The following is a 19,831-nucleotide window of genomic DNA, read 5'->3' as shown; positions in this document are numbered from 1 at the left end:
TGAAGTCCATTTGGTCCAGTGTGTCATTTAAAGTCTCTATTTCCTTTTTGATCTTTTGCTTAGATGATCAGTCCATTTCAGTCAGGGGGGTGTTAAAGTCCCCCACTATTATTGTATTGTTGTCAATGTTTCTTTGCTTTTGTTATTAATTGTCTTATATAATTGGCTGCTCCCATGTTAGGGGCATGGATATTTACAATTGTTAGATGTTCTCGTTGGATAGACCCTTTAAGTAAGATATAGTGTCCTTCCTCATCTCTTATTAGTTTTTGGTTTAAAATCTAATTTTTCCGATATAAGGATTGCCACCCCAGCTTTCTTTTGGTGTCCATTAGCATGGTAAATTGTTTTCCACCCCCTCACTTTCAATGTGGGGGTGTCTTTGGGTCTAAAATGAGTCTCTTGCAGACAGCATATCGATGGGTCTTGTTTTTTAATCCAATCTGATAGCCTGTGTCTTTTGATTGGGGCGTTTAGCCCATTTACCTTCAGGGTAAGTATTGAAAGATATGAATTTAGTGCCACTGTATTGCCTGTAAGGTGACTGTTATTGTATATTGTCTGTGTTCCTTTCTGATCTATGCTGCTTTTAGGCTCCCTCTTTGCTTAGGGGACCCCTTTCAATATTTCTTGTAGGGCTGGTTTCGTGTTTGCAAGTTTCTTTAGTTTTTGTTTGTCCTGGAAGCTTTTGATCTCCCCTTCTATTTTCAATGACAGCCTAGCTGGATATAGTATTCTTGGCTGCATATTTTTCTCGTTTATGCTCTGAAGATATCATGCCAGTCCTTTCTGGCCTGTCAGGTCTCTGTGGATAGGTCTGTCGCCAGTCTAATGTTTCTACCATTGTAGGTTACATATCTCTTCTCCCGAGTTGCTTTGAGGATTTCCTCTTTGTCTCTGAGACTCGTAAGTTTTACTATTAGATATCAGGGTGTTGACCTATTTTTATTGATTTTGAGAGGGGTTCTCTGTGCCTCCTGGATTTTGATGCCTGTTTCCTTCCCCACATTAGGGAAGTTCTGTTATAATTTGCTCCAATATGCCTTCTGCCCCTCTCTCTCTTTCTTCTTGTTCTGGGATCCCAATTATTCTAATGTTGTTTCGTCTTATCGTGTCACTTGTCTCTCGAATTCTGCGCTCGTGATCCAGTAATTGTTTATCTCTCTTTTTCTCAGCTTCTTTATTTTCCATCATTTGGTCTTCTATATCGCTGATTCTCTCTTCTGCCTCATGTATCGTAGCAGTTAGTGCCCCCATTTTTTATTGCACCTCATCAATAGCCTTTTTGATTTAAACTTGGTTAGATTTTAGTTCTTTTATTTCTCCAGAAAGGGTTTCTCTAATGACTTCCATGCTTTTTTCAAGCCCAGCTGCTATCTTTAAAATCATGATAATGAACTCTAGGTCCAACATCGTACTAATGTCCGTATTGAGTAGGTCCCTGGCAGACGGTACTACCTCTTTTTCTTTTTGTTGAGATGTTTTTTTTCATCTTGTCATTTTGTCCAGAAGAGAATAGATGAATGAGAGAACAAAATGCTAACAGGGTAACAACATCCCCAGAAAATATACTCTAAAGAAATCGGAAAAGACCTAAAACCAGGGGAAAAGAAAGGAAAAGAAAGGAAAAAGAAAGAGAAAAGAAAAAAGAAAAAGATAAAGATAAAATCAAACAAAAATGGAACAAAACAAAAAAAAACCAGAATATGATCAGGCTGGTGCATAGATCAGTGACACACATTAGATTTTGGGGGCATTTTGGTCTGTTAGAATAAAGTGCCTCCCAAAATTTTAAAGGAAGAAAGACTTATATATGTACAAAATAAGGGTTGATACGATGAAGGGATGGAATATGACTGTAAAGATGAAAGTTATAAAAAAATTTATAAAAGGAATTGATAAGATAAGAAGTTGTTTCAAAAAAGAAAGAAAAAAAAAGCGGGGGAGAGAATGTGATCATGCAGGAGACTAGAACAAAGCCATACACTAGAGATTTAGGGTATATTTTGATCTGTAAGAAGAAACTGTATCTCAAAATTTTAAAGAGAGAACAATTTATATATATATATATATGCCAAAAATAAGGGTAACTACTATGAAGGGATAGAATATGACTCAAAATGAAAAATAAATTGTTTTTTTTAAAAAAGGGATTGATAAGATATTGGTTGAAAAAGGGAAAAAGAAAAATTAAAAAAAAAGACAGTTAAAAAAATTAACTTTGAAAGACTAAAGTATCATGGTAAAAAAACCATGAATTCTATGTGCAGTATTCCCCTAGCGCTGGAGTTCTCCCGTTCTCCTTGATCGGTAAACTTGGTCTTGGCTTGCTGCCTGTTCGTGCTGATCTTCTGGGGGAGGGGCCTATTGCCGTGGTTCCCAAATGTCTTTGCCGGAGGCGGAATTGCCCCGCCCTTGCCTGTCCGGGCTAAGCAAGCTGCTCGGGTTTGCTCTCGGGAGCTTTTGTTCCCTGCAAGCTCTCGGTACAGCTTTGGAGGACCAGGGTGAAAATGGTGGCCTCTAGTCTCTGTCCCCGGAGGAGCCGAGAACTCAGGGCCCCTCTCCTCAGTGCACCCCCAGAGAAAAGCAGTCACTCCCGTGTCCCCGGTCTCTGGCCGCACTGCGTGCTCACCCGGCCTGTGACCGAGCGTTTCTATCTCTGGCACCCAACCCCGTGTGGAGTCTCCAAACCCAGCAGATCCCTGCGGTGCGCTCCCGCACCGCTCCTCCCAGGGGAGGAAGGGGAGTCTCCCCGGATCTGCCGCTTGTTGGGTACCTGCTGCAGGAGCAGTGGCCCAGCTGGGCCGCGGATCACAGTTTATGGCCACCTCGAGCTGAGAGCCCGCGCCTCGGCTCCGTCTCTGCAGCCGTCTTCCCCGCTCCGATACCTGGGAGCTCTGCTGCCCTCAGGCACGCCCGGTCTTTCTGTGACCCCGAGGGTCCTGAGACCACACTGTCCCGCGAGGGTTCCACCCCCTGCTTAGCCACTGGAGCGACGTCCCTCCGCGGAGCCGACTTCTAAAAGTTCCGATTTTGTGCTCCGCGGCTCTATCACTTGCCAGAAGCAGCCAACGGAGGCCCCCTCCCCCGCCGTCTATCATCCCAAATATTGCCTCAGATTCACTTCGCCGCACGTCCTACCTTCCAGTAAGTGGTCGCTTTTCTGTTCAGAGAGTTGTTGCTATTCCTTTCTTTGATCTCCTGTTGAGTTTGTAGGTGTTCAGAATGGTTTGATCCCTATTCAGCTGAATTCCTGAGACCAGAGGAAATCCAGGTCTCCTATTCCTCCGCCATCTTGCTCCACCCCATGTTTGTTCATGTCTTGAGAGGATAATTCTTAAAACTCTGCTTTCTCTGAAATGAAACATCTGTAGTTGGGGGTGAAGCAGGAACCCAAGGGCATGAAGATGAGGAGATCCAGGAACCTCCGCCTCCCCGCCCTGTCCCTGTGTTTACGTGGTGGTCTTTAGGATTTGGAGGCCAGGAAGGTGTCCTAAAATTCCTGCTAGCTTCCCCCACCCCAGATATGGAGAGATCTCAGTAGTTCTGAATATTGCCAGGCTTCTGGTTATCCAGGAATGTAGCACATGAGAACCTTGCCCACATGATTCAATCTCCTGGTCGTAGGCTCTGAGACCCTTTGGATTTTACTGTCCTAAGACATGACTGGATCCTTCCTAATAATCTTGACTTCCTGGGCATTCTTGATCCAGCTTTACTGAGGCATAACTGACAAATAAAGATTGTCAATATTTCAGGTGTACGGTGTGATGGTTTGATGTACATATATATTGTGATTACATAATCAGGTTAACTTACAGGTCCATTACCTCACATAGTCAACTTTTTGCTGTGGTGAGAACACTTAAAATCTACTTTCTTATCAAATTTCAAGAATATAATACAATGTTACTAACTATAGTCACTACAAAGTACATTAGATTCTCCTAAACGTATTCATTTTATAACTGAAAGTTTGTACACTGTGACAAACCCCTCCCCAGAAAGACAAATCAAAACCACAATGAGGAGAGGCGGAGCAAGATGGCGGAGGAGTAGGAGACCTAGATTTCGTCTGGTCTCAGGAATTCAGCTGAATAGGGATCAAACCATTCTGAACACCAACGAACTCAACAGGAGATCGAACAGGAGAGTAGCAACAACTCTCTGAACAGAGAAGCGACCACTTAATGGAAGGTAGGGCTTGCGGAGAAGTGAATCCGAGGCGATATTCGGGAGGATAGACGGCGGGGGAGGGGCCTCCGCCGGCCGCTTCTGGCAAGTGATAGAGCCGCGGAGCACAAAATCGGACCTTTTAGAAGTCGGCTCGGCGGAGGGAAGTCGCTGCAGTGGCTAAGCGGGGGGTGGAATCCTCCCGGGACAGTGTGGTCTCAGGACCCTTGGGGTCACAGAGATACCAGGGTGCCTGAGTGCAGCAGAGCTCCCAGGTATCAGAGCAGGGAAACCGGCTGCAGATACGGAGCAGAGTCGCGGGTTCTCAGCTCGGGGTTGCCATAAACTGTGATCTGCGGCCCAGTCGGGGCACGGCTCCCCCAGCAGGGACCCAACAAGCAGCAGATCCGGGGAGACTCCCCTTCCTTCCCGGGGAGGAGCGGTGCGGGAACGCACTGCAGGGATCTGCTGGGTTTGGAGACTCCGCGCGGGGTCGGGTGCCAGAGAAAGCAACGCTCGGTCACAGGCCGGGTGAGCACGGAGTGCGGCCGGAGACCGGGGACACGGAAGTGACTGCTTTTCTCTGGGGGCACACTGAGGAGCGGGGCCCCGAGTTCTCAGCTCCTTCAAGTGGAGATTGGGAGGCCACCATTTCTGCCCTGGGCCTCCAAAGCTGTACCGAGAGCTTGCAGGGAACAAAAGCTCCTGAGAGCAAACCGGAGCAGCTTCCTTAGCCCGGACCGACAAGGGCGGGGCAATTCCGCCTCCGGCAAAGACATTTGGGAACCACGGCAACAGGCCCCTCCCTCAGAAGATCAGCACAAACAGCCAGCAAGCCAAGACCAAGTTGATCGATCAAGGAGAATAGGAGAACTCCAGCGCTAGGGGAATACTGCACATAGATTCATGGCTTTTTTTTTTTTTTTTACCATGATTCATTATTTCATCAAAGTTAATTTTTGTTGACTGTTTTTTTTTTATTTTTCTTTTTCCCTTTTTCAACCAACATCTTATAAATCCCTTTTTAAAAAAAAAACAAAAAACATTTTTTATTTTTCATTTTTAGAGTCATATTTTATCCCTTCATAGTAGTTACCCTTATTTTTGGCATATATATATAAGTTGTTCTTTCTTTAAAATTTTGAGGTACAGTTTCTTCTAACAGATCAAAATATACCCTAAATCACTAGTGTATGGCTTTGTTCTAGTCTCCTGCCTGATCACATTCTCTCCCTTTTTCCTTTTTTTTTTTTTCTTATATCTTCTTTCTTTTTTCAAACAACTTATCTTACCAAGTCCTTTTATAAAATCTTTTATAATTTTCATCTTTACAGTCATCTTCCATCCCTTCATTGTATCAACCCTTATTTTGTACATATATGTCTTTCTTCCTTTAAAATTTTAGGAGGCACTTTTTTCTAACAGACCAAAATACGCCCAAAATCTAGTGTGTGGCACTGATCTATGCACTAGCCTGATCATATTTGATCATATTCTGCCTTTTTTGTATTGTTTTGTTTTAGTTTTTATCTTTTTTTCTTTTTTTTTTTTCTTTTTCTCTTTCTTTTTTCTTTCTTTCCCTTTCTTTTCCCCTGGTGTCAGGTCTTTTCTGATTTGTATATAGTATATTTGCTGGGGACGTTGTTAACCTGTTAGCATTTTGTTCTCACATTCATCTATTCTCCTCTGGACAAAATGACAAGACGAAAGAAATCACCTCAGCAAAAAGAACAAGAGGTAGTACCGTCAGCCAGGGACCTACTCAATACCGATATTAGTACGATGTCGGACCTAGAGTTCAGAATCATGATTTTAAAGATACTAGCTGGGCTTGAAAAAAGCGTGGAAGTTATTAGAGAAACCCTTTCTGGAGAAATAAAAGAACTAAAATCTAACCAAATCAAAATCAAAAAGGCTATTGATGAGGTGCAATCAAAAATGGGGGCACTAAATGCTAGGATAAATGAGGCAGAAGAGAGAATCAGCGATATAGAAGACCAAATGATGGGAAATAAAGAGGCTGAGAAAAAGAGAGAGAAACAACTACAGGATCACGAGGGCAGAATTCGAGAGATAAGTGATATGATAAGACGAAACAACATTAGAATAATTGGGATCCCAGAAGAAGAAGAGAGAGAGAGAGGGGCAGAAGGTATATTGGAGCAAATTATAGCAGAGAACTTCCCTAATGTGAGGAAGGAAACAGGCATTAAAATCCAGGAGGCACAAAGAACCCCTCTCAAAATCAATAATAATAGGTCAACACCCCGACATCTAATAGTAAAACTTACGAGTCTCAGAGACAAAGAGAAGATCCTGAAAGCAGCTCGGGAGAAGAGATATGTAACCTACAATGGTAGAAACATTAGATTGGCAACAGACCTATCCACAGAGACCTGGCAGGCCAGAAAGGACTGGCAAGATATCTTCAGAGCACTAAACGAGAAAAATATGCAGCCAAGAATACTATATCCAGCTAGGCTATCATTGAAAATAGAAGGAGATATAAAAAGCTTCCAGAACAAACAAAAACTAAAGGAATTTGCAAACACGAAACCAGCCCTCCAAGAAATATTGAGAGGGGTCCTCTAAGCAAAGAAAGAACCTAAAAGCAGCAAAGAGCAGAAACGAACACAGACAACAGACAGTTAACAGTCACCTTACAGGTAATACAATGACACTAAATTCATACCTTTCAATAGTTACCCTGAATGTAAATGGGCTAAATGCCCCAATCAAAAGACACAGGCTATCAGATTGGATTAAAAAACAAGACCCATCAATATGCTGTCTGCAAGAGACTCATTTTAGACCCAAAGACACCCCCAGATTGAAAGTGAGGGGGTGGAAAACCATTTACCATGCTAATGGACACCAAAAGAAAGCTGGGGTGGCAATCCTTATATCAGACAAACTAGATTTTAAAACAAAGACTGTAATAAGAGATGAGGAAGGACACTATATCCTACTTAAAGAGTCTATCCAACAAGAAGATCTAACAATTGTAAATATCTATGCCCCGAACATGGGAGCAGCCAATTATATAAGGCAATTAATAACAAAAGCAAAGAAACACATTGATAACAATACAATAATAGTGGGGGACTTTAACACCCCCCTGACTGAAATGGACAGATCATCTAAGCAAAAGATCAACAAGGAAATAAAGACTTTAAATGACACACTGGACCAAATGGACTTCACAGACATATTCAGAACATTCCATCCCAAAGCAAAGGAATACACATTCTTCTCTAGTGCCCATGGAACATTCTCCAGAATTGATCACATCCTAGGTCACAAATCAGGTCTCAATCGGTACCAAAAGATTGGGATCATTCCCTGCATATTTTCAGACCACAATGCTTTGAAACTAGAACTCAACCACAAGAGGAAAGTTGGAAAGAACTCAAATACATGGAGGCTAAAGAGCATCCTACTAAAGAATGAATGGGTCAACCAAGAAATCAAAGAAGAATTTAAAAAATTCCTGGAAACCAATGAAAATGAAAACACAACTGTTCAAAATCTTTGGGATACAGCAAAGGCAGTCCTGAGAGGAAAGTATATAGCAATACAAGCCTTTCTCAAGAAACAAGAGAGGTCTCAAATACACAACCTAACCCTACACCTAAAGGAGCTGGAGAAAGAACAGCAAATAAAGCCTAAACCCAGCAGGAGAAGAGAAATCATAAAGATCAGAGCAGAAATCAATGAACTAGAAACCAAAAGAACAGTAGAACAGATCAACGAAACTAGGAGCTGGTTCTTTGAAAGAATTAACAAGATTGATAAACCCCTAGCCAGACTGATCAAAAAGAAAAGAGAAATGACCCAAATCAACAAAATCATGAATGAAAGAGGAGAGATCACAACCAACACCAAAGAAATACAAACAATTATAAGAACAAATTATGAGCAACTCTATGCCAACAAATTAGATAACCTGGAAGAAATGGGTGCATTCCTAGAGATGTATCAACTACCAAAATTGAACCAGGAAGAAATAGAAAACCTGAACAGACCTATAACCACTAAGGAAATTGAAACAGTCATCAAAAATCTCCCAAGAAACAAAAGCCCAGGGCGCCTGGGTGGCTCAGATGGTTAAGCGTCTACCTTCAGCTCAGGTCATGATCCTAGGGTCCTGGGATCGAGTCCCGCATCAGGCTCCCTGCCTCTTGGGAGCCTGCTTCTCCCTCTGCCTCTCTCTCTCTCTTTCTCTGTCTCTCATGAATAAATAAATAAAAAGTTAAAAAAAAAAAAAAAAGAAACAAAAGCCCAGGGCCAGATGGCTTCCCAGGGGAATTCTATCAGACATTTCAAGAAGAATTAATACCTATTCTCCTGAAACTGTTCCAAAAAATAGAAATGGAAGGGAAACTTCCAAACTCATTTTATGAGGCCAGCATTACCTTGATCCCAAAACCAGACAAAGACCCCATCAAAAAAGAGAATTACAGACCAATATCCTTGATGAACATGGATGCAAAAATTCTCACCAAAATACTAGCCAATAGGATCCAACAGTACATTAAAAGGATTATTCACCAGGACCAAGTGGGATTTATTCCTGGGCTGCAAGGCTGGTTCAACATCCGCAAATCAATCAATGTGATACAATACATTAACAAAAGAAAGAGCAAGAATCATATGATCCTCTCAATAGATGCAGAAAAAGCATTTGACAAAGTACAACATCCTTTCTTGATCAAAACTCTTCAGAGTATAGGGATAGAGGGTACATACCTCAATATCATAAAAGCCATCTATGAAAAACCTACAGCGAATATCATTCTCAATGGGGAAAGGCTGAGAGCTTTTCCCCTAAGGTCAGGAACGCGGCAGGGATGTCCACTCTCACCACTGCTATTCAACATAGTATTAGAAGTCCTAGCCACAGCAATCAGACAACAAAAAGAAATCAAAGGCATCCAAATCGGCAAAGAGGAAGTCAAACTCTCACTCTTTGCAGATGATATGATACTGTATGTGGAAAACCCAAAAGACTCCACCCCAAAACTGCTAGAACTCATACAGGAATTCAGTCAAGTAGCAGGATATAAAATCAATGCACAGAAATCAGTGGCATTCCTATACACCAACAAGAAGACAGAAGAGAGACAAATCAAGGAGTCGATCCCATTTACAATTGCACCCAAAACCATTAGATACCTAGGAATAAATCTAACCAAAGAGGCAAAGGATCTGTACTCAGAAAACTATAAAATACTCATGAAAGAAATCGAAGAAGACACAAAGAAATGGAAAAACGTTCCATGCTCATGGATTGGGAGAATCAACATTGTGAAGATGTCAGTGCTACCTAGAGCAATCTACACATTCAATGCAATCCCCATCAAAATACCATCCACTTTTTTCAAAGAAATGGAACAAATAATCCTAAAATTTGTATGGAATCAGAAGAGACCCAGAATAGCCAGAGGAATACTGAAAAAGAAAAGCAAAGCTGGCGGCATCACAATTCCGGACTTCCAGCTCTATTACAAAGCTGTCATCATCAAGACAGTATGGTACTGGCACAAAAACAGACACATAGATCAATGGAACAGAATCGAGAGCCCAGAAATGGACCCTCAACTCTATGGTCAACTCATCTTTGACAAAGCAGGAAAGAATGTCCAATGGCAAAAAGACAGTCTCTTCAACAAATGGTGTTGGGAAAATTGGACAGCCACATGCAGAAGAATGAAACTGGACCATTTCCTTACACCACACACAAAAATAGACTCCAAATGGTTGAAAGACCTAAACGTGAGACAGGAGTCCATCAAAATCCTAAAGGAGAACACAGGTAGCAACCTTTTCGACCTTAGCCGCAGCAACTTCTTCCTAGAAACATCGCCAAAAGCACGGGAAGCCAGGGCAAAAATGAACTATTGGGATTTCATCAAGATAAAAAGCTTTTGCACAGCAAAAGAAACAGTCCACAAAACCAAAAGACAACCGACAGAATGGGAGAAAATATTTGCAAATGACATCAGATTAAGGGCTAGTATCCAAAATCTATAAAGAACTTATCAAACTCAACACCCAAAGAACAAATAATCCAATCAAGAAATGGGCAGAAGACATGAACAGACATTTCTCCAAAGAAGACATCCAAATGGCCAACAGGCACATGAAAAAGTGCTCAACATCGCTCGGCATCAGGGAAATCCAAATCAAAACCTCAATGAGATACCACCTCACACCCGTTAGAATGGCTAAAATTAACAAGTCAGGGAACGACAGATGTTGGCGGGGATGTGGAGAAAGGGGAACCCTCCTACACTGTTGGTGGGAATGCAAGCTGGTGCAACCCCTCTGGAAAACAGTATGGAGGTTCCTCAAACAGTTGAAATTAGAGCTACCGTTCGATCCAGCAATTGCACTACTGGGTATTTACCACAAAGACACAAATGTAGGGACCCGAAGGGGTACGTGTACCCCAGTGTTTATAGCGGCAATGTCCACCATAGCCAAACTGTGGAAAGAGCCAAGATGCCCATCGACAGATGAATGGATAAAGAAGATGTGGTATATATACACAATGGAATATTATGCAGCCATCAAAAGGAATGAGATCTTGCCATTTGCAACGACGTGGATGGAACTGGAGGGTGTTATGCTGAGTGAAAAAAGTCAATCAGAGAAAGACATGTATCACATGACCTCACTGATATGAGGAATTCTTAATCTCAGGAAAGAAACTGAGTGTTACTGGAGTGGTTGGGGGTGGGAGGGATGGGGTGGCTGGGTGATAGACATTGGGGAGGGTATGTGCTACGGTGAGCGCTGTGAATTGTGCAAGACTGTTGAATCACAGTTCTGTACTTCTGAAACAAATAACGCAACATATTTTAAGAAAAAAGAAAAAGAAGAAGATAACAGGAGAGGAAGAAAAGGGGAGTATGTCAGAGGGGGAGACGAACCATGAGAGATGATGGACTCTGAAAAACAAACTGAGGGTTCTAGAGGGGAGGAGGGTAGGGGGATGGGTTAGCCTGGTGATGGGTATTGAGGAGGGCACGTTCTGCATGGAGCACTGGGTGTTATGAACAAACAATGAATCATGGAACACTGCACCAAAAACTAATGATGTAATATATGGTGATTAACATAACAATAAAAAAATTAAAAAAAAAAAACCACAATGAGATACCACTCCACACCTGTTAAGATAGTTATCAAAAGAGATGAGGCATAACGAGTTAGAGAGGGTGTGCAGAGAAGGAAATGCTGGTGCACTGTTGGTGGGAATGTAAATTGGCACAATCACTGTGGAGAACAGTATGGAGGTTCCTGCGCATTTCTATAGCTACAACCCTTTTCCCCCAAATGGAGTGAAATAGCAAAAGCCTATATATCAAATACCCTGTGCTGGAGGGGTCTTTTTGCTGCACAATGGGTGGTCCTCCATGCCCTCACCTCCCCAAGGGTTCAAGAAACACATTTGGAAACCAGCAATCTAGCTCACCCTCACTTCCTGAGCACACATTCTAGACCAGGTGACTGGTAGCTAAAAATATCAAAGAGAAAGAGGAGACAGGAACCCAGCATGTATCCTTTTTGTGCACAATACCAGATCTCCTAATAGGAGATGGTGAGGAAGAGGCGGTCTTTAATGGTATCACTGTGATGAGTTATAGAATTGAATATTGGCATGGAGATGCTGCAAGGGTCTCCTGGTTTTTCCTGCATGCTCAAAAATCAAATTGATTGATTGGTACAGGTTGCAGAGGGGTGTGTTGAGAAGGATTCTGAGGCTTGCCTTGGATTAATAGAAGACAGTGTGTGGCTGACTGGTGATGTCTGTCATGGGCACAGGATTAAGAGAGTGTCCTTACTGGACCGCATGGTCTCTAAGCTCCAGTCTAGAATAATTGGTCTACAACTACTCAAAAGGGAAGCAAGTAGATACCAGAAAACCTGGACCTTCCTTATTCTCTCCTGCTCAACTCCAGGTGAGGTGGTCTAGTGTGGACTCTGGAATCACGGTCCTGAGTTTGGAGGATGGTTCTGCCACTAACTAGCTTTGATGCCATGGACAACTTACTAACCAATCTCTGCTAGGTTAAAATGGGGGAAAATCATGCCTACCTTAGAGGATTATCATGTGCATTGAGTATATGTGTGTGTGTATATATATATATATAGTGCTCAGAAGAGTGACCAGATCACTGTAGTTGCTTAGTAAGTGGAAGTTCATGATTATTATTATTATTATCATCATTATTAGGAAATGGGGCAGATTTTGCCAGACAGGGGAGCTAGAAAAGGACTCCGTGTCTGGCCAGATGGCTTTCTCCATATCTTCTCCCCAGTTTTCTCCCTGCTTCCAATGCTACCCTAGGGGTGGTTTCCAGAAATGCCTGAGTTGCACTTGTGGGAGATGCAGGGTCTCAAAAATTGTGCCCAAACAATGAAGTTTGGAATGTTCTTGATTTTGGAGGTGTTTGGCTGATGTGGTTGAGCAATTACGTTTCATTAGTAGGAATAATTTTGCAACTGCTGGGTGTTTAGAGGGCCTTATCAGCAAGTGACTTTCCATTTTTGTGTTTTCCTTCTAGGACTTTGGATTTAACCTGAACCACAGACACCTCGGTGGGAATGAACAAACTGAATCTTAAGACGTCCCAAATTCAGCAGCTGTTCCATCCGGCTGCTTGGCTGTCTCTAACAGTGGGAGTAGATTCTCCAGCTGTTTTGTCTTTCTTCCTGGGGAGTTTCTTACTTAGAAGTGACCTAGGTTAGATCCACTACTTTCTCTGGTCTGGTTTCTGATAAATATGGGGGTTGGTGGGGAATGACTCAGTGATGGGAAGGAAATGAGTTCTTCATTGTGAAAACAAAATCTTAGCTTTCTGAGTGTTTTCCAAGGAAGGATGAATGACCAGTGGAAAAGGATCCCAGGAATCAAGACTCTGGGGTTTGTTTGTTTGTTTACAACTGTATTCTAGATTTCCTCTAAGAATGCAAAGTTATACACAGAATTGAAAGAGACATTAATATTAACTTTATTCTAACCCTATCTATTTTTTTAAAGATTTTATTTATTTTTAGAGAGAGAGAGAGCAGAGGGAAGAGCACGGGGAGAGGGAGAGAGAGAATCTCAAACAGACTCTGCATTGAGCATGGAGCCAGATGTGGAGCTTGGTCCCAGGACTCTGAGATCCCAACCTGAGTTGAAACCAAGAGAGGGGCACTGAACCGACTGAGACACCTGGGTGCCCCCCAGCCCTATCTTAAAAAAAAAAAAAATAGAGACTTAGAGACCAGTGACAAAATCCCTAAGGCAACATGGTGCGTTTTAGGCTGAGCCTGATTCTAGAACCTCTGTCTCAGGATTCCCCATCTTGTGAAACCTTTACCACATGTAGCCCCTGGACACCCCTTTCCCTTGTGCAAAACAGAACCAAGTAGTGTGTGCTACCTCTCTCTCTCAAGGGTCACTGAGACCATGTCTACAGTATCTTGTTACTTTTGGAGGAAGATTACCCCAAATATATGTTAGCATAAAAATTCTAACAATGTATCTAACAAATAGCAAGTTCTCAGTAGCAACGCGAGCTTACTCAATGTATGCAAGCACTATATTGCTTCATTTCCTGTGGGTTCACTTATTTAATCATCCCAACAAACCTACAAAGTAGGTATTCCAATTAAGTTCATTTTAAAAACAAGACAACAGAGGCTTAGGGAAGGTAAGCAGCTTCCTCTTTCATGAGGTCATTTATAAAAGTAAAGCTTGCTTCTCAGAGTTGCCCTGAGAAGAAAAAAGCTCTTTTGTTTAAAATATTCTTACTGGTTATTACATTATCTTGTATAATCCTCTTGGGGCTACCAACTTTAGTCCTTTGTATGACGATGAAAATGGGGACAGATGGTGAAAATAATTCCCGGCATCAATTGGTCAAAGTAACACTAGCCTATGCTTCCATGACAAGCACAGAAATCTCAGCAGCTCACTGCAACAGGTATTTCTTTGTTGTTCATGTCACAGCCTGATATTGGTCACATAGCTTGCCCAAGGCACTCTTTTCTGAGGAGTGACTCAGCGATCCAGCTGCTTGTAAATCATAGCCAGCATCTGGAACACGTGGCCCCCAAGTTCACCAAGGCAAGGGAGAGAGAGTTGATAGATTGTATAGGGGGCTTTAAAGAACCAGGCATGGAAGCAGCTTCTACCACATGTGTCTCCATCTTGTGGCCCTACATCATCATATGACTCCAAGTGTAAAGAAGGCTGAGAAACACAGGAAGACTTGGTAAATGCTAATAGCTTCTATGCAGTCTGTCCTTTGCTCAATGCTTCTCAACATAGGTTAACGCAATCAACCAATCCCCAAGAGAGACCAACCCAAAGTCCTATAAAGTCATTGCATCAAACTAAATGTTCGGGATCTCTGGATAGTAAGTGGTCCTCTCTGTCAGGTGAGGGCATGGATCTACTTAGTCCAGTGACCTCTGAACTAAAAGACCAGTTATTTGACCCTGACATAATATTTCAAGTTTGAAGAGGACAGTTGCTTGCAACCAACACCTTCATTCGTGGAGGGGAAGATGGTGCACCAGTGGGCCAATGCTCTTTAGCGATCCTGCAGTCCTTGAGGCAGATGTTGTATAAGTCCCTCACCCTTGGTTAGGCTTGATTCTGCAATCTGGTGAAGCACTTTGTCTTTTTGATCTTGGCTCCTGATTGCTTTTGTGAGGTCCTTCCTTCTACATTATTTCCCTTGGACACCTCTGAGGTGGGTTTGGAAGGGGGATATTCTCCTCCAGGGCTCTGCAGCCTTGGAAGATGATTTGCTACACTATAGAGCTTGAAGTTTGTTTTCATTTTGAATGGTCAATGGCTTCTTGTTTTCAGTGCAGGCTCATTCATGATTTTATTGGCACTATAGTCCAGCTCTCTTGAGAACTTAGCAGGCTTCTGATCTCTTTCCACCCAGCCAATTCCATATGCCAGTAGCCACAGCCCGTTGCTTTCTAGGTATGCTTCTCAAATTATTTTTCTGCCTTTTCCTCTCTCCCCATTCCTCTTAATGAGGCTTGAAATACCAGGCGACAACTTCAATCTGATTTTTGCCCTAAGTCACTTCGTCCAACTCAGGAGTCTTTTGTTTGTTTGTTTGTTGACTGGATTTTTATTACTGAACTCTTTTTACTTTTTTCCCCTTAAATTAAACCTTTCTTAATGTTTGGGACCTACAAATAGATGACTTTTCCAACAATGTAAGATTCTGAATTTGTGGACTTTATTCCATTTCATTTTTATGTTAAAACGAGTCAGTGCTTTCCTGAGTTCATCTCTTTCTTTCAATATCCTGACCAATGCAGACAAAACCAACCAACGCATTACTAATGCATATTTTAAAAACTCTCTCCTTGGAGCTATAATTTCAGCAGGGAGGACCCGACAGCTTTGACACTTTGTAACAAGATTCTCCATCATTTCAACCTGAGGTAGCTTCCTCACTGCCTGCTGCCAAATGTCAAGTCAATGCTACACATTTTAGGTTTCTACTGGCAACACACGATCACGGTACCAATTCCTCTATTAATTGGGGTTAAACTAGGCTCCCCACTTCAGTGGCTTAACCTAACAAAGGATTATTTCTTTAGCCTGTCACAGAGCAGGGGCCAAGCGGCTCTCCTCTAGTGGCTTAAGGACATGGGCTGCCTCCATCTGAAGGCTGAGATTTTTGGAGCATGTTGCCTCCAAGGTCAGCATGACAGAGGAAGAGAAGCCCAGAAGTATGAGCTGTTTATGGGGAAGTGGCTTACATCATTTTGGTCCTCACCCAGTTGGTTAGAATCCAGTCATATGGCCCTAAATAAATGCAATGTAGGCTGGAAAATGCAGAAGAACACATGAACATGTGGTGGGCATTTACAACTTCAGCCATTCTAAGGCTGGTGCATGCCCAACAGCCAAGTTTAGGAGGTGGGAAAGTTCAGACCAGAGGCACTCTTCATGTCTAAGCCAGAGATGCATGTCAATCCCAGAGACTGCACTGATCTGAAAGAGGACATCAGGGTGTACCCTTCAGTCTTCTGCAGACAGGGCTGGGAACTAGTTAAAAGGTTGGAAGGGGCACCTTGCCCACCCAACCCTCTGTATTAGAATCTTTAGTGATGGTACTTGGAAATCTACATTTTTATTAATATCTAAGAGATACTGATGCCAATATGAGAGCCATTGATCTACCTAAATCTCCATGGATGGGGGCCCAGTCAGGAAAAATAACTTGTCCTAATTTACTAGGTATATTAATTGTACACACAGTCTGATTTTTAGTACCATTAAACTCCATGCCCAGTTATGTATCAGCTTCTGTCCCTGGTTGTGCTTTGGAATTTCTCTTTAATGCTGTGTCCAAACAGGCCCAATGAGGACAAATGAGTTCAGAATTCCTTGGAAATGGTAGGATAAGCTTGACAAAGAGAGTGTGATCAGATCCTTTTTGGCCCTGGGCACATGGAACCCATCTCTTCTTGCCCATCCTACTACCTGACACTGCTTGATATTTGCCTGCACCACAGGGCTAGCTGCGTTTCATTGTACTATGGTATCTATCTATTTCCTGTCTATGCTTGGTCAGCCTACTGTAGTTCCCCACTGGCATTTAAGATTACACTCCTTACTGATGTTTGGGAATGAGGACTATCGGGCTGGAGGGGGCGCACAGAAAGGGCTGTTGGACGTGGCCTGAGCATCCATAATGGCCTGAGCACCCACGAGTCACCAGTGAATTTTCTGCTTGCCATCAAAGTGTCTTAATTCTCCTGACACCTTGAAATGTCTATGGGAGTTTTGATGTAACCCTCTTTCTCCAAGAAGCTCAGCTTAAGGGTATCAAGAGTTTGTCAGTATGCTGCCTTGTCCTACCCTCCTTGCTCATACCCTTCACACCCTCCTCCTACCCTCCTTGCTCTTCCTCAACCTATAGAGATAGAAATCTTTAAAACATGTGGTTCCCAGATGTGGAAGGGAACCTCTGAGGTCATCTGTTGATTCCCTCCCTGGTTCCTCAATGCAGGTGATACTTGCATTATTCTGGATTCAAGGGTTAGAAGAAAGAAAACCAGCCAGCTGTAAGACTGATGCAACAGCTGAGGGGAGAGGCTGTTGGATAGGGCATGGGATGGTGAGAAAGGAAATGATTTTGGAAAGAAAGGAAATGATTTTGGAAAGAAAGAAGGTATTTGAACAAATGGCTGAAGCTGATGTCAGCTAGAGCTGCAGAGCTTGCTAAACCTGGCCCCAGCCAACCTGACTCTCCTTGCCATGCAGGTGAGCCCAGCCTCCGGGCAAGCCCAGAGTCCATCATATGCCCACTCCCCCGGAACACAAGCTCCACCTTCTGAAACCAGCTCTCCTCTCCCTGGTACTCCCACCAGCTTTATCTTGTCCTTTAAAAAGCCATCAAAGTCAAGTTTTTCCAAAAATATATTTTATGTGAAAATTCAAGAGCTGTACATATAAAAATATTCAGTTCTATAATAATATTATGGTTTCATAGGGACATCCCCTCTTAAAACTTCAATATATGCGTATTTGCATGGATTCATGCAAGTAATTTCACAATACCACAGTGAGGTAGAGAGGAAGAGAGCGTCCTGCAGTTTTTAGGGGGTTGAAGTGATGTGATATGTCCAAGGGTGTACATTTAAAACACATCCAATTCCAGAGCACATTAAATTATTAACACACCCTCCGCCAGAGTGTTACTTAAGAAAACTATGATTCACATTATTACACAAATCTCATATGCCCTAGAATTGTAATAGAATAATCTCAGAGGTATGTTGGAAAGGATAGGGAATATAAATTGTTTCCTGAGTACTGGCTTGGCTTCATTATGGGCATGAGTGTTCACAGCTTTGGGGTTTGGGTTTTCTTTTCCAGGTACTCCACGAGATCCTGGACCCACTTCTGCTTGGGGTCAGCACAGACCTTCTTGGCCAGTTTGGTCTTGAAGCTGTGGGAAGAGAGGGCAGTTAGAGTACACTGAAGAGTCAACCTGGGAGTGTGATCCACTCTGTGGGAAACCTGCCTGACCCATTAGCCTGGGGTGATGGAGGAGGATGGAAGGAGCCTCAGGGGAAGGAGCTACATTTGCTGGCCCTGGTGAAAGAAACCATTTTGTCTCCTGGATGAAGGAACTGACATCTGAACCAACACCTGGACAGGGAGTTGAGACTGGGAAGTCTCTATTTTCTCGAATTCACTTTTCCCATAAAAAATTTTCTGGGATTGGATTAGAGCTGGTCTAAGCATCTGGGGGTTAAATTCCAACTGAAGTCTTATAATAACCCTATCCACTGCCTGGGAGTGGAACTCAGGATCAAGGTTTGAGTGCGGGTGGTCATGGCGTCACCCACATCACAGCTTCCCGGGGACAATAGCTGCTGGTGATTCTTCTGTAGCTCTTCAGCTTCCGGATGGGGATCTTCTTAGTGGTAAATCTATAGCAGCAGGTGGTTGAGATATTAATCCCGTCTGTCAAAACAACAACAACAAAGGCTATTTAGGGTGCGTGCTGGGACTTTCTATTTATAAGTTAGGGAACGGTAAGGAGGAGAGTCAAAGGAAAGGGAAGCTGCCCACCCTAAGTCCTGCGTCTCCGTCCTGAAACTCTCAGTCTCATTGGTACCGACTGTAAATTGGAAGGATACCACTGCTAACTGAGAGCAGAAGAGGAACTGGGGACAGCTCTGGGTGTTGTTAGGAGGGGCTCATAGAATAGTCCAATTCCTCAGGCAGCAGGACTGCAGCTATGGGTCCCCCTCTAGGCTCTGAGCAACCTATGCCTGGTCGTGAGTTTCCCTGATCCCTGCGCTTCCTCTGTGGAGCCCTGTCTCTGGATGCTGGACTTGAATGAAGCACCATCCAGATTCTGGGTCTCCTCCTTTCCCTTCCACCACATCTGGAAATGCCCTGCACACCCTCCGCCAGAGGCCCCCTCTTTTGGATCACCCCAGTCCCCCCAAACACTGCTACAAGGAGCAGAGGCAGTAACTGTACTGAGGGGATGACTGTAGAGCTGGAGTCCTGGAAGGACTGGATTTGGGGTCCACAGCTGGAATTCTCGGGAGCAACCGTGTGATCAGTTTCACTCCTTGTCCTTCTCTGACTCTCCTGATCTTGGAAAGCAGTCACAAACAGGAGAGTGTGGGTCATCCTCCTGCCCTGGTGGCCCATGAGAACCCAGAGATGTGGTGATGGGCTTCGAAGGGAAAGAGAGAGGGACTTACCTGGCTGGGCGAGCACCTGGGGGCTGAAGGTGGCAGCTGTGAGCAGCAGGCACAGAAGCACTGCGGAGACCTTCATGTCAGCGGGGAGCAGGGAGACTGGGCGTGAGAGCTGGAGGTTTCTGTGTTGGTCTCAGCCTCTCTGCTCCTCTGGTGGTTCTGCCTGCCTTTTATAGGAGCAGACAGGAATAGAAAGAAAGTAAGTGGGTGATAGGCAGGACTTTGTTCTGAATGAATCACAGGGTGGAATGGTACATCTGCTGAGCCATTACCCTGCCCTGGGGAAGATGTTAGGAAATGAGAGAGAAGGCATGATTGATGTTGGCCTGCCTTCCAACCAAATTCAGGGCTGGTGTGTGAGGCGGGGGCTATGCCCAGGCAGTATGTGATCTATGAC

The 19,831-nt window shown here is 43.4% G+C and overlaps 1 protein-coding gene across 1 annotated transcript; it reads right to left on the bottom strand.

The window, feature by feature from the left end:
- Positions 1–17,628: 17,628 nt before the first annotated feature.
- On the bottom strand, positions 17,629–19,587 carry LOC113907930 (C-C motif chemokine 7-like). The gene is made up of 3 exons (XM_027567706.2): positions 19,438–19,587; positions 18,565–18,682; positions 17,629–18,161 (listed from the first exon to the last, which is right to left on the bottom strand). The coding sequence occupies exons 1-3, from the start codon at positions 19,511–19,513 to the stop codon at positions 18,056–18,058; spliced, it is 300 nt and encodes a 99-aa protein (XP_027423507.1). The 5' UTR covers positions 19,514–19,587; the 3' UTR covers positions 17,629–18,055.
- Positions 19,588–19,831: the final 244 nt, after the last annotated feature.

The sequence above is a fragment of the Zalophus californianus genome, chromosome 16 (assembly GCF_009762305.2).
Source record: "Zalophus californianus isolate mZalCal1 chromosome 16, mZalCal1.pri.v2, whole genome shotgun sequence".
NCBI lineage: Eukaryota > Metazoa > Chordata > Mammalia > Carnivora > Otariidae > Zalophus > Zalophus californianus.
The sequence above is the reverse complement of the archived record's forward strand: the minus strand, read 5'-3'. Positions and strand labels throughout refer to the sequence as shown.

Bases quoted from the DNA above. Each gene is read 5' to 3' on its own strand.
- LOC113907930 (XM_027567706.2), bottom strand. From the start codon at position 19,513: ATGAAGGTCTCCGCAGTGCTTCTGTGCCTGCTGCTCACAGCTGCCACC. The intron at 18,683-19,437 runs GTAAGTCCCTCT...TTGTTTTGACAG, and splicing joins CCAGGTGCTCGCCCAGCCAG to ACGGGATTAATATCTCAACC. The intron at 18,162-18,564 runs GTGGGTGACGCC...CTCTTCCCACAG, and splicing joins TGTCCCCGGGAAGCTGTGAT to CTTCAAGACCAAACTGGCCA.